Source organism: Athene noctua, chromosome 7, assembly GCF_965140245.1.
Source record: "Athene noctua chromosome 7, bAthNoc1.hap1.1, whole genome shotgun sequence".
Classification (NCBI taxonomy): Eukaryota; Metazoa; Chordata; class Aves; order Strigiformes; family Strigidae; genus Athene; species Athene noctua.
In genome coordinates, this window is record NC_134043.1 from 14,468,740 (window position 1) to 14,482,389 (window position 13,650).

General features: G+C 42.1%; 1 protein-coding gene across 1 annotated transcript in view; it reads right to left on the reverse strand.

The window, feature by feature from the left end:
• The window catches only part of EPB41L5 (erythrocyte membrane protein band 4.1 like 5), a 59,683-nt gene extending 50,315 nt beyond the window's left edge, over window positions 1-9,368 (reverse strand). The window contains exons 1-2 of the mRNA XM_074910081.1: window positions 9,282-9,368; window positions 8,140-8,324 (exon numbers count right to left, since the gene is read on the reverse strand). Coding sequence (XP_074766182.1) covers window positions 8,140-8,319 — 180 coding nt within the window. The 5' untranslated portion in view covers window positions 8,320-8,324; window positions 9,282-9,368. The remainder of the gene's footprint in view (window positions 1-8,139; window positions 8,325-9,281) is intronic.
• Between the last annotated feature and the right edge of the window lie 4,282 nt (window positions 9,369-13,650).

Sequence of the window (13,650 nt, forward strand, 5' to 3'; positions counted from 1 at the left end):
AAAAATTGCTTTGCAACAGGTCAATTTTTAAGATTTTTTTTTTTTTCTGATAAAACTGTGCTCTCAAGTGTTTTCAAAAGACATAGCACAGATACACATCTGCTACATTTGCTAGTGAGAAGTTACCTGTAACTCCGTAGTGGCAACATTCAATTTAAATGACATTTTTATCCCACTGCTACCCTAGCTCTTTTTTTTTTCTTTTTCTTTTTTTTTCCTTTCTCCTTTCTTTTTTCCTTGAAGCAGAGCTCAAGTTACTCTCAGAGGACAAATATTTTGAAGCTGTTTAATGGTTACAGATGAACTATTAACGACTCCACTCAAGCAGTCCAGCCAGTGGCTGGTCCTCCCTTCAGGGTACAAACTCCTCATGGGTTTGTAATTCTGTAAAACCTGACTACTTCATTTACACAGTTTGCTATACTCTGTAGGAAGCAACAGCAAACACCTCACAGCAGGTGAATCAACAACTGAACCGGGAAACTTAAATAAAATATATCATTTATTTAGGGCGGGTCATCTAGTGGGTTTGCCACACTCTGGAATGAGATAAACGCATCTTTTGATTGCTTTGGTGTGAATCGTGCCCCCCATCCCCTAAATGGAAGAGGTGCTCCTACATGTTTCCTAACGATACCTCATGCTGCTCTTAACTGCAATTGCCGGCAGAGTAGGTGGTAGAAAGGCTGGACTTCACCCCAGCAGCAAGGCTGGGTAAAGCCAACTGGTGTTCACCTCGGCAGGCTGGTCTGTCTTCATCGCCGGGATAAGGTGATATTGGAGACACTCACTCACCTTGGCTCTGGCATCTCACTCACTGCCTAAAACTAGAGAGGCAGTATGTATACCCTTTTCTCATGGCCTCGGATGTAAAGGTTTTTTCACATACATGGATTCAACAGCATAAGCCACCAACCCCGTGCTCCACACCTCGCCTGTCCGACCTTCAGCACTAGCAGCCAGTACAGACCAGCACTGGTGAGACACCACCGGCTCACAACAGGGTGAGAGCCTTGTGCTGGGCAGCCACCAGCTGAACGGCTCACTTTTAAAGGTTTTTATCAGGTTTTTAACCACAGTGAAGTACTTCAAACTTCCAAAACTTGAAAAAAATAAAATCAAAAGTAAAAAACCTCCCTAAAGAACATACTAACTAAAATGCTTATCAAAAGAGGGTTTATCTCCTCTTTATTTCTTTTCTTTGTGAAGGAGGTCCCTATATAAGATGACCTCTGAACAAAGAGATGAATAAGCTTTACCTTCATGGGACTTATTGTCGCTTGTGTCTTTGCAGCTGTACTTTTCTGTGAGAAGATTTCTTCAAACGATTATGTTAATATTGCTTATTAACAATAATTAACAGTAGCCTTTGCCTGCAGTAGCTACTGAAGGGCAAAAAACCTGCCTTCCTGGCTTCTGTCAACTCAGTAAGAGGGTTGCCATTCATATTCATACGAGTTTCCTCAGAAAGACCCCATTTACTCGCAAAGAAGCTACGGATCCCTATTCAGGATTTACATCTACAGTTGTTGGATGTCACCTATGCACATCTGCAGGCCATGGCAGTGTGAGAGCAGCAGGGGAACCTGTCCATTTTTTATTAAGTTAAACTCCTTTCTCCCAAACAACACATTTCAAAAAAAAAAAAAATAGGCCATGAGAAAGCTCACAGTGAGCTTTAAAGGAAAAAGATTTCAACTCAGTATCATGAAAACAGTATCTATAGTTAACATCATTAAGGCCTGCTGGAGAATTGGAGAGCCAAACCCCCTTATCTTTACAAAGGCAGTGTTAGAAGTACACATTATTTGTATCACCCTGATCTTCTTATCACTTTAAGTACTGACCTACAAATGGAACTGCTCCTCTCCTCAAACTTGAAGCATCAATCTTTCAAGTAATTTTCCCCAACTCCCCAGTCAATTTTCTCCTTCATCTAAAGATGCCACTGGCAGCAAAACACCATTTCTGTTTCTCTCTGTTTTATCCCCAGCCTTTGATAAGGTGCACCATATATTCTTGTCCTGAGTGAAAAGCCCTGCAGGTTGGAAGGCTGCAGAGAATAATTTCTACCTGCAGAGACCGAGTTTATCAATTCTTTTATTTGCTCAATCTCTCCCAAATATAGGAAGATAAACATTTGAGATTAAACATTTTATTCTGTTATTCTCTGGAGAAAGAGAAAGGCGTCTCCCAAAAATCTTTATCAAGAATTGATTTCAATACCTGTCATAACTGTACATTTATTGGACTACTACATAGAAACATTTTAATATGCTCAGGTTATTTACCCTATACATAAAAAGACAAAGATTCAAAACATTCATACTTGTCAGTTCGTTTTGCCAGAAGTCTCTTAGTTTTCCTCTCCCAGAAAGTTTGTATTGTCTAGTTACACATGGGATTTAATTAATTTCTGAATCTATTTCCTAATGTTCTTTCTGATACAGAATATATCCAAATGGCTTGTCCAGTATTAAGGTTTAGAGATTAAATACCTGCCCTCCAGTATATTCTCAGACACTTAGTTTTATTTGGTGTCCGACCTGCAGGTTTCTCAGCAGCAGTCTGGTTAAGAGTATGTAAGTCTCAGTCCTTGACCATGCTCTTCACAGAGGCAGATCAGCAGGGAAGCAGGGTTTCAGACAAAATTTGCTGTTATGCTGCACGTTAGGAATGTTAAATCTGCGGGTAGCTAAACCAGCCCGCAGCACCGTCCCCAGAAACACTGCAGGCCAAATAAATTACTCTGATAGCAGGCACAGCTAGCTTCCAGCTGCTCCCTTCCTCCCTTTCCACCCGTGCCAGGGCATGGTGCGTGGCAGCAAGCCTGAAACGCTCACCTGCCCTTAACCCAGAATGACTGGGCTCCCAGCACAGCTCGGTACATGCAGACTGTGATTCTGCTGCTGCTCACAAGTGCTGAAACCACTCAGCATGTCCTTCGTATGTCGTACACTCAATCTCAATATGCATTTAAATCTGGCGCCCCAGGATCAACCTGCACTACAGCTTGGGCCCCCTTACGCCACAGACAGCACCTCTTGCTTTGTAACACTCTGCTCAGGATTGATTTTCCCAGTTTCAATCCCCTAAAGGTCTTTCAGTAGTATCAGCAAAGAGTCAAAAGCATTTCAATAATTTAAGACAAAGACCACACGGGAAAAAAGTTTTAATCCAAAACCTCATAGTCTTAACACACACAAGCAAATGTGTATTTACTCATTACTTTTGTCAGCTGAGATTTAGTCAAATTTATTAAAAGCCAGCCTTGAACACTAAGATTACTCATTTTATTCAAAGACTGATTTTTCTAATACTTTTAGCATTACTAGGTTTTCTTTTTAATCAGCATCTGTGCCACAGGCAGCATTCTGTATTTCATATTTACAGCTACGAATATTCAGCAAGTAACCACAAATATTCTACAAGCTTTAAAAAAACCCAGAGCGGATTACTGAATAAAAACAACTATTACAATACATCCCCGATCTTGTAGTCAGATCAACACAGATCATCTCCCTCCACACAAAAAGCCATCAGCACTTGTTAACAGTTTGCTGGCAATGTTTTTGGTATTCCAGATAGATTTCTCCATTTTATATAAAATAATCACTACAAATACAGTCCTTTTTATCTAATTTTGTAAGGGTTACTCCAAAACCATAAACACTTTAGCTAATTACTACTATTCCACAGAGCTCTGGGACTGGTTTATATAAGACCTTGTTTTAATGATACCTCATTACAATAAGGACAAAACCGTCTTATTTTGCAATCTCTATATTAAATTTCATGCATGCATAAGGAATATTCTAAGATGAAAAGTTACTCAAGAGAGCATCCATTCTCCTAATTTGTGTCTTTCACCTTGTACCACCAGGAAGCTCTTGCCTAAAGCTTAGATTGCACGTACAGAAACTGGAATACAATTAATGCTCTATTATCCATGAGAAGATTATGCAAATTGTGGGTTAAGCAGGGTCAGGTTTTTTTACCAAAACACCTCTAGCTTCCACAAAGTACAGTACTGCTTCGGTAAGACCCCATACTTACTATCTGTTGTAACTGTAAGGTTGTTCCCCCACAGAAAGCTATCCACAAATTTTAAAAAAGGTGCATAATTCCAAGTGTATCCTTGTAATTTAATTTACCTTATTTACCTTGCCATTTTTCCCCTTTATCTAGGTTATCTTTTCTCTCTCCCAGTTATTCCTATGAATAGCGTAGAATTTACTGCCTCTACCACAAATACTCAATTTTTAGATCTTTTCACAGAATCATCTAGGTTGGAAAAGACCTTGAAGATCATCTAGTCCAACCATTAAACATAAAAAAAAAAAAAAAAACACATTTAAAAATCCTCTGGAGCCCTCCAGTACTCAAAACAGCACCTTATTTGAAATTCTTGACAAACATTTTTATTCACAAGTATTTCACAAGCTGTTGGTGACTCCAGTTAAAAACAACTTTCAAGGAAAAACACTGCTATGATGCCCTCCCCCCTCCCCAACCGGTCTTTCCCGCAAACCGTGACCACCAGAAGAGCCAGTATTCCAGCTGCTGAGGGGTTCCCTGGGAGCCCAGATTGGTATGACTGAGCTGATGGCATCTTCAGGTACTAAACCAGAGCTGTTCATGGCTTTTGACCTGTTGGGAATTCCAGAGGTGCACTGGGGGAAGTTGAGTTTAGTTTCGCTTGGGAACAGGATTAGAAGTAAGATAGGGGATGTCAGCAAAACAGTTCTTGTCCTCACTGCTCATACCACTAAGCAAACATTCCACCCACAAATCTTAAACAATTAGAAGAAAAAGCACAACCCAACTTTTGTCCAAATTGAGCTTGAGGTAAAGTAACAGCATGTATGAACAACATCGACAACAGCACAGTTAACAGACACCATATGTTTTATAAAAACTTTTCAGAGATTAAAAAAATAATAAGCTTCTTAGAGTTTCACTAAGCACATGATAATTCTGTCAAAATCACGGAATGCATTTGGATAAACATAAAACTTCAAACAAGTGGTAACAGACGAAGGAAACTACCAGGTCAAAACACAACTTTAGAATCTGAGATGAAGGGGGGTGGGGGGGGGAAAACCTCACCTTTCAATCTGCCCCAAAAGAACACTGTTAATGTGCATGAAGTTCACGCCTCCCATTTTGAACATACCAAAGTGACAGTAAAGAGTGTACATAACACTGATGCTTGTCATTGACATGGCTACGAACTAAGTAGATTCTTAAAAAGAATGCAGTCTCTGTGCTGCGTAGGACTGTAGCTTTGGTGAACAGCTCAAATTAGGCAATTTTGTAATTAAAAACAGAAGAAATAGAAAAACAGACAGATTAAGTGGCTTGACAGACACGATAGATAAGATCAGTGGACAAAAAGCAGAGTTACTGCTCAAATCCTGGCTTGGTGTTTAATAAATTAAATCTCAACTGCATCATTTACCACACGTCCCTTCTGTCTCATTGTCAATATTCATAAAAACATCATTTGCTGCTTAAAAAGACTCTAAAACATGTTTGGCTTAAGTGACAATGTTTCCTGTGGTTGGGAATTTTTTTCCCCTTTTTTTTTTTAATTTAAACAGAAATCCAGCAATTACATGAACGACTAACTCCAGAATACTCTATGCTTTCAGTAGCAAATTCACTGTAAGGGTATAGCTCAACAAGCGTTTTAAGCAAGCATAAGCCTGATACTGCCTCTAAATGATTCTTTACCACATTTGTGGAGGCACATGGAGAAGCAGATTGGAGAATCGCTCCAGCTGGAAACTAACATAACAAAATTATACCGATTATTTTCAGCCACAGCATTTTCTTGACTTAGCTTACTGTCTGGCTGCCAAAAAACTGTTTCTTCTGCCAAGGGGTACGCGAAAACAAGGACAAATGCAATAATGAAAGCAACATCTTTTCTTCCTGTGGCAGCAACAACTTATGCCACTGTAAAGTATTTATGTAGCCATGGATTAAAAATGCCATTGTAGTCATGGCATTCATTCTTGCCAAGGAAACTCTTTCTCTGGCCATGAACTAACCTGTTTGCTAAGTGATTCAGTCTTAAGAAACACTTTCTGGTTTGAGTTTGGTTTGGTTTTTTTTTTCAATAAAACAATTTTACAGAAATTAGGTAGACAATGGGACTGTGCATCACTGAACTGGCAAACCCGAGGGCCTCTTCGAGATAACAAGAGTTCATAGTAAACTCAATCTACTTCTTTCTAAACTAACAGAACCAGTCTTAGAAGAGGCCTTAGCTCAAAGAGGATGATATTTCTCAAGGAAAGCTTTTGTGAAAGAAAAAAAACCAACGCTCTCTCTATATACATACATGTAGTTTTGATTTAGCTGTAGATTTTAGAAAGCAGTGATGTTTTCGTACAGGATTTTGTACCCTCCACTTCATCCCGCCTCCCCCCTCCTTTTTTTTTTTTCCCTCTTTCAGAGTCAACCCCAAAATATGAACAATGCTAAGTGGAGACACAAAAACAAACACACTAAGGACTTTGAAATTAAACTTTTAATCTACTTTTAATTTATTGTATTTTAATCACCAAAGGAACTGGCACCTGTCAACCACTGACAAGGCACTGTAATTACTGCATCTAGCTATGTAGATTTAGTATATTTATTTACTGTTGCTCATAACTTAGATGTCCATAGACAAAGCTTTATATTGGCTTATAAAGAAAAAAAAACAAGAGTAAAAAAAGTTTCTTGTAGAAATAAATAGTTACTCCTGCACCCTGATCTAAGTTTTATAGTCCAGATGGCGGGTCACGACACCTCTTCAGGTTGAATTTATGCTCCTCAAAGCCTTAGAAATGTTGTTAGAGGAGCCAGGAATTTGCCCACAGAGCCAACTCCAGCTCCAAAGATTGCTCTTTAACTGCTCTGGTTATGTGGAGACACCAATTTAAACATGAGTACTTTTTAAGTGCAACTCTTGCTATAAAGTGTTTGCAGGCATTCCTGGCCTCAAATCAAACATCCTAGGCACTAAGCAGCACTGGATGTGTTCATTACATTGTTTCAGAGATGTACAAATTAGTTTTACTGACCTCTATAAACACCTATCTGTACAGTCATTTCACAAATACAGATGCCAAGCTATTTCTTTAACTCCAGAATACTTGGGACTCTGGATATCTCCAGTTATTTCCGCTCACTGTGTCAACAACACCCCTCAATACTTAAACAAACTGAGCCTTTCTCAGGCTAACTTCATAAAACACTCTAGAACTGTGTTTAAAATAGAAAGAGAGAAAAGAAAAGCTGTTTCAGGAGTGGGTGCTCCACACGCTCTTCCTAGGCAGCAGCTCCAACATCAGCAGAACTGTTATTACACCCAAATCCTATGGAATTTACTTAGGTCTCGCAGACCCACAGCTTCCTAACTCAGCCTGTGAACTCAAAACAAGTCACTAACAACTATAACACGTGGTAATGGAAAAACAGAGCACATCACTTCTGTTGCCACTGTTCATCCTGTTGGCCAAAACCAGGTATGTAATTAAGCAGAGCAGAACAGACACGTGTATATTAAGGGAGCTTTAGAAATGTAAAACAGTGGCTAACACCTCACTCCCAACAAAGCACTATGCTGTGAGACAATCCCTGCTATATAATCTGCCCTAAGGAGGGGAAGGAAGTAGAATTCTTCTCTTCCCCTACCCTCTCAAGTTAGTGTTAAAAACTGCATCCATACCTGACATAAAATCAAAACAAACAAAACCAACACAGAAATTACTGCTAGTATTTCTGCCCTTCCACAATTACACCAAAAGGTCTACCTTCCTTCTCAAAGTACATATATAGCTCACTAAAAAGAAAATCCAGTTCATCCAAAAAACATTACCCTCTCTTAAATTAAGCCTTAGCACAACAGTTACATTAACACACTAAAAAGCGTTCAATGTATAGGGCATAATGACATCTAACAAAACACTCTCTAGTTTCAGTGAATAACAAAGTTAACTGTTCTTTCAGTAACTTTTTATGACCAGCAACTTATTGGATGTCAAGTCACAGGACTGCTTACTGTGAGAAACAGACATGCCTCTACCTAACTTGTAAACAGCAGAGGACAATCAGATTGACACTAGCTTGCATCACTCGTACCGGTAAGTCCACGCTGACATCTGTTCCATCCAGCAGCGCTACTCGGCAGGTAATGATGGACTTTGCATCCCCAGCTGCAGGGATGTGAGTTGCAGCTCTTTGGGCCTCTCTCAGCCGTTCTTTCTCCGCATGCTTACGCATAGACCGCCGTCCGAGGGTTCGACGGAAAAAGCTCAGCATCTTTGCTATGAAATGCAAGACAGATAAAGAGCACGTTAGTTTTTCACAGAAAAAAATTATAACAGCCCGTATTTAGTGTTTTTAGAAAATGCCTGACTTTGATAGCTGAGATTCAAACTGCTGTTTCACTTCTTTGAATTCAAATACCCACACCCTTTGGGTACTTTGAAAAAACTTAGGTCAAACCTCTGATGGTAGTTGGGGTGATTGTTGAGACAATCTGAAAGTACGTTCGGGAAAAATCCAGCGATCACGCAGATCTCACACAATTAACTGCAACGCTTCATTAATACAAACGCTACCGCGCTCTTCGGCAAGATGGTGATGCTCTCTCCAAGCTAGAAAACAACTCAGAACTGCACTCGCAATTTCCTTGGCTGGCGTACCCATCCCTCTTTCATCGAAAAGAAGTTACGAACGGCCCTTCCCGCCCCAGGACTTCGCTTCCAGGCCGGACTCAGGTGCGGAGCCTCCCAAGCAGAGGCTTCGCGCAGGCAGGCGAGCGCCTTTCGGGCACGGCGGGTCCCGCCCCGCTGCGGCCGGGGCCGGGCCGAGGCTCCGCACCGGGCGCAGGGCGGGCGGCCTCCCAGCCCCTCGCCGGCACCGGGGTGGCGCCTCCCGCCGCCCGGGTCCCCGCCCGGCGCTCGGGGTTTGCCGATGAGTCACCCCGAGCCGCCACAACCGGCCGGGCTCCCCGGACCGCAACCCAGCCGCACCGGGGCAGCCCCCGGACCGCAACCCAGCCGCACCGGGGCAGCCCCCTCCCCAGGCCACGCCGCCCGGGTGCCCCCGCCCTAACGCAACGCCCCGAGACCGCCGTCGGCCGCCACCCCGGCCCGCCGCCGCGCTCCCGCCCCGCCTCCCCGGCGGCATCGCCCCGGGGGTCGCCCCCCGTCCTCCCCCCGCCGCCGCCGGCGCGGCCGCTCGGGCACGGGCGGTAGCGGGGTCTCCGCGCCGCTCACCTGGCGGGCGGCCCCGCGGCCCGGGCGGCGGGAGCGCGGCCCCGCGGCGGCTCCTCCAGGCCCTGGGGGTGGGCGGGGGGGGCGGCGAGGGCGCCCCCGGGAGGGGGCGGGCCGCCGAAGATGGCGGAGCGGCGTGGGAGGCCCTTAAACGGGCAACGACCCGCCGTCTGGGCCCCCCTGTCCGCGCTTCCGCACCTGGCGGCTTCCGCTGCCGCCCCGCGCGGGGATGGACACGGAGGAGGGCGGCACGGAAGGGAAGCGGCGGGCGGAGGCTGAAGGCAGCGCCTCTTCCTCCCGCCGCGCCGTGGCGGCATCGCCCTTTTAAAGGGGCGGACCCCGGTGGGAAGGGGCGCCCCCGCCCCGGGCCAGGTGGTTTCGCCCGGCGGAGGGTCGCGGCCCGGCCCCGCCGGCCTGGCGCCAGCGGCCGTGTGCGACCGGCCCCAGGGGCCAGCGGCCTGAGCCAGGAGCGGCCGGGAAAGCCTCGCGCGAAGCGGCTCTTCGTTATGAGCGAGCCCTCGGGATGGCTTTCAAATCATTTCGCGCAATTTCTGGAATTTCTGGTAACACGTTTCCCGGCGCGGTTCAGCCAGAACTGCCACATGTCCGCGGCGGGCCAGCAGTAACGAGAAGCCTCAGGCAAACGCGCTCTTAAACCATTAAGTTTAGAAGAAAATCGTCTCTTTCAGCACTGCCTGAAAGGATAACTGTAGCAATATATCAAACAAAGCACAGCCGTCCACAAACTAACACTGCTGTAAACATTTCGGCATTTATACAGTCAAATAAGATTATGTAACAAAATGCAAGTTGGTATTCCAGTGTCCTTTGAAAGTACAAATACGGCTTGTCCCAGTGACCTACACTTTTACCATTTCTTTACTTGTTACTCCAGTCTAAGGGGAAAAGCCACATCCATTACAAAGGGCTGTACTGGACTGGTGTGTTTTTTTGTTGGGTTTTTTTTAGTATATAAAAACTTGTGTTCAAGATAGTATTTGAGATGCCCAAATAGAAAACCTCAGGAAAGGCAATATAAAGGGTAGGCAATACAAACTCTGCTTGCAGAGTATAGTGCCAGCGAACAGTGACACTGCTCTAGGTAAATAAGCTCCAGACTCCTTCAAAATCCCAGGATAAGTGGGAATCCAGCCTGTGTAACAGTCTGGGAAAGCAGAGGCTTTGGCTTGTCAGTGGCAGCTCTTTTGCTAATGATAGCACGTTTTCTACACTCAGTTATGAAACCCGGGCTGAGATAACGGCTCACTCACCTGCCACGCAGAGGAACTGCCATAATGAAACACACATTAGTACACTGCTATGGCAAAATCAGCTCCACTGCCCCCACATACACTGAGTTATCTTGGATGTCATTTGCTGAAACAGAAAAAAAAAAAAGCTGCCAGGTAACTGCCCACTATTTGCTGATGAAGCAACAGACCGATTTTAATGTTAAATGTCAGTTATTTTAGTATCCCTGTGTTGACAACAGAGCAGTCCTCCTGCCACAAGCAGAAGGAGCAAGGCAAGCTCAGGAAAAAGGTGAGATCCAGGTTTATGCCTCGTTGTTTACTGAGGAACATAAATCATGAAATGTGTGAATTTAGATACTTTTTATCAGAAGAGCAGGGACTATGCTTTCTCCAGGTAGTCTGTCACAAAATACAAGTGGGAGCTTGCAATAAAGTTCCCGAAGGAAACATACAAAATGTTATTGAAGGGGAAAAAAATTTATCTTGGTGGTTTTCACATATCTGATGAATTCTCAATGCAGATCAACTAACATCATTTGCATAACAAGGATGCTCAATTTTTAGCAGAGATCTCTGTCACATATATGATAGTCTCCTTGCCATTAAGTCTACACCAATTCACATTTTCCTATTCGACAAAGCATTCTGGAGAATTACCTGATTCTTAAAGGTTGTCCCTAAATCTTCTGACCATCTGCAACTATGTCCTCAAATTGAACTTCTTTACACTCTGTCACTCACACACCCTGTTGCTGCCAAGAACTCCATTATTCCCAGCTTCCTTTCTGTAGCTTCAGTGACACATTTTTGCACGTTTTTGCTCTTCCTAGTTCACACCAGCCTCTTGCTAATCTTCATGTAATTACAGTCTACTCCTTCCTCACTATTTGCTACTCAGATACAGTCCAACTATATGCACATGCAACTGTGGTATCTGTGACTTGTCTTCAAGTCTTGTGTCCAGTCTTCCCACTACAGTTTCAACAAATCTCTTCCTACTTAATACCTCTTCTTGTTTCTCTCCTCAAATGCTTTCTCAGTAGGTTTCTATTTTTGTATTTAAAATCCAAACACCTTGTCCTCATTTTAAAGTCCTATGTTAATCAATCAAATTAAGAACATATGGGTCTTTCCCTTTTCTAAGACTTATCCCTCCTGGTATTTTTGTCTTGCCTCTTAAATCCTCTCATCACCTTTTTGTACTTTGAATATCTTCTCGCTTTTTGACAGCAAATATTTCATCACAAGCTTCCATTTGGATTTTTTGTTCTTCATATCAGTGTTCCTCATGCCCTGAGTTTTGTGATCTGACTGTAATCTCTATGGAACATTGCTTCCAAAACACTCACTGTATAGAAGATAAATAGCTATTCTTCCATCATACATTTTTTCAGGTAAAAAAATGGTTGATACTGTTGTGCTTCTTCTGTAGCCAAGCAATTTCTTTCCTCATAATTTAGCATCCTCTTCTAGTGCTCAATCCATAGGGCTGTATTTATGGCATACAACATCAAAAAGGAAAACACGAGATGAACATCAGAACACTCTGGCATCAGAAGTGTGCAAAAGTAGCATAACAAAATTGTGTGTACAGTAGCAAGAAAATCGCAAAAAAAAAAAAACCTTGAAATTACTAAAGCACATCTTTATTTGCAATTAAACAATTAAGATCCACAAGTAAACTATATATATATTTTCAAGTCTGTACCTAGACAACTATTTGTCAACTGAAATTAAATATATCCACAAAATATGCATAACAGCATTTTTTCACATAATAGAATGAAATTTACTTAAGACTAAAACAAGACTTGTTAAATGTTAATTAGCATATTTATCCTGGGAACTGCTGGTTTTCGGTAGAAGTTAGTGTATCAATTTAATGGCAAGAAATTTCATTTTATCAAAATGAGGACAAATACATAAGGCCCTTTAAAGCATACAGTAGCTGCAGTGGCAAAAGCTGAATTTATTTTCACATTGTCCAGTGTTGACCAATTTCAAGTTTCCATCATTTTCAACCAACCACCCCAGCTGTTTAGCCAAGATGTTGCGTTTAGGTTTTGTTTTTGTTTTTCTCCCTGTCATGTGCTTTTAAACAAATTTATAGGTAAAAGTCTACTTACAGAAAGAACCTTCCCATCTCCCCAACATTAATAAAGATACACAAGAGTTAGTCTAAACAACAAAAGAGCTATTCAACTCTGAGATGATTTACTTCACACTTGCAGTCCATCATTCAGCAGTATAAAACTGAGATGAAATTTGACAACTCAAAGCCACAGCTGGAAATGCAAATTAATTACCAGAAGTAACTAGCAAAAAATATTGCCACCATCAGATTGTTAATAATGATCTAAATAATATTCTTCCCTTTGTATTTACACATAGTATAGCACCTGTTAAAGAAAAAACCCAAACATTACACAAACAGCCCTGCCAAATCGACTGGTTAAAATGGGATCACTGGTGAAAGAAACAAACGGAAAACAAATCTGGATACACTGGATAAAACAAATCCTTCGTTTTCTTACCTTAATTTTCCTGTAAGATTATTATGGTTTGTTACTGTGGTGCCCCAATGTACTGAGATAATTGCACTGGATAGTTTATAGTCTAGTCTTTGTGGATATATTCTAGTTAAAGAAAACAACAGCTTAATGTAAACTGTTTAACCCTTTCACTCATGTCTTGGGCCCCTGGCCTAAGAGTAAAAGGGTGACAACTTCTTTAAACTTTGTTGTGCATTATCTTTAGTTATCAAAATTCAAATAAGTTAAGTAAAAAAAAATACTGATTTCCAGGTAATTGATCTAATGTTAAAAATAATGCTTAGCAGAAACATTTACAGTAAACATAGCTAATCTGCAGATAGCTGAGAGAGATCACAGAGATAAATTTACAAGTACCCTGTAGTTTCTATTTGCACCTTTTTTTTTTTTTCCCCTAAATGCAAGTTTTATATTCTTTTAAGACAGGAAATCTGAGATGACAGAATTATTAATATTGTATTAATTAATATCTATTTTCTGAAAGTCCCTCAGAAACACATGAACAATAAACCAGAAATGGCTGGAACAAAAGAAAGCATTCGTACCAGGGTGTAATCCGAATGATCT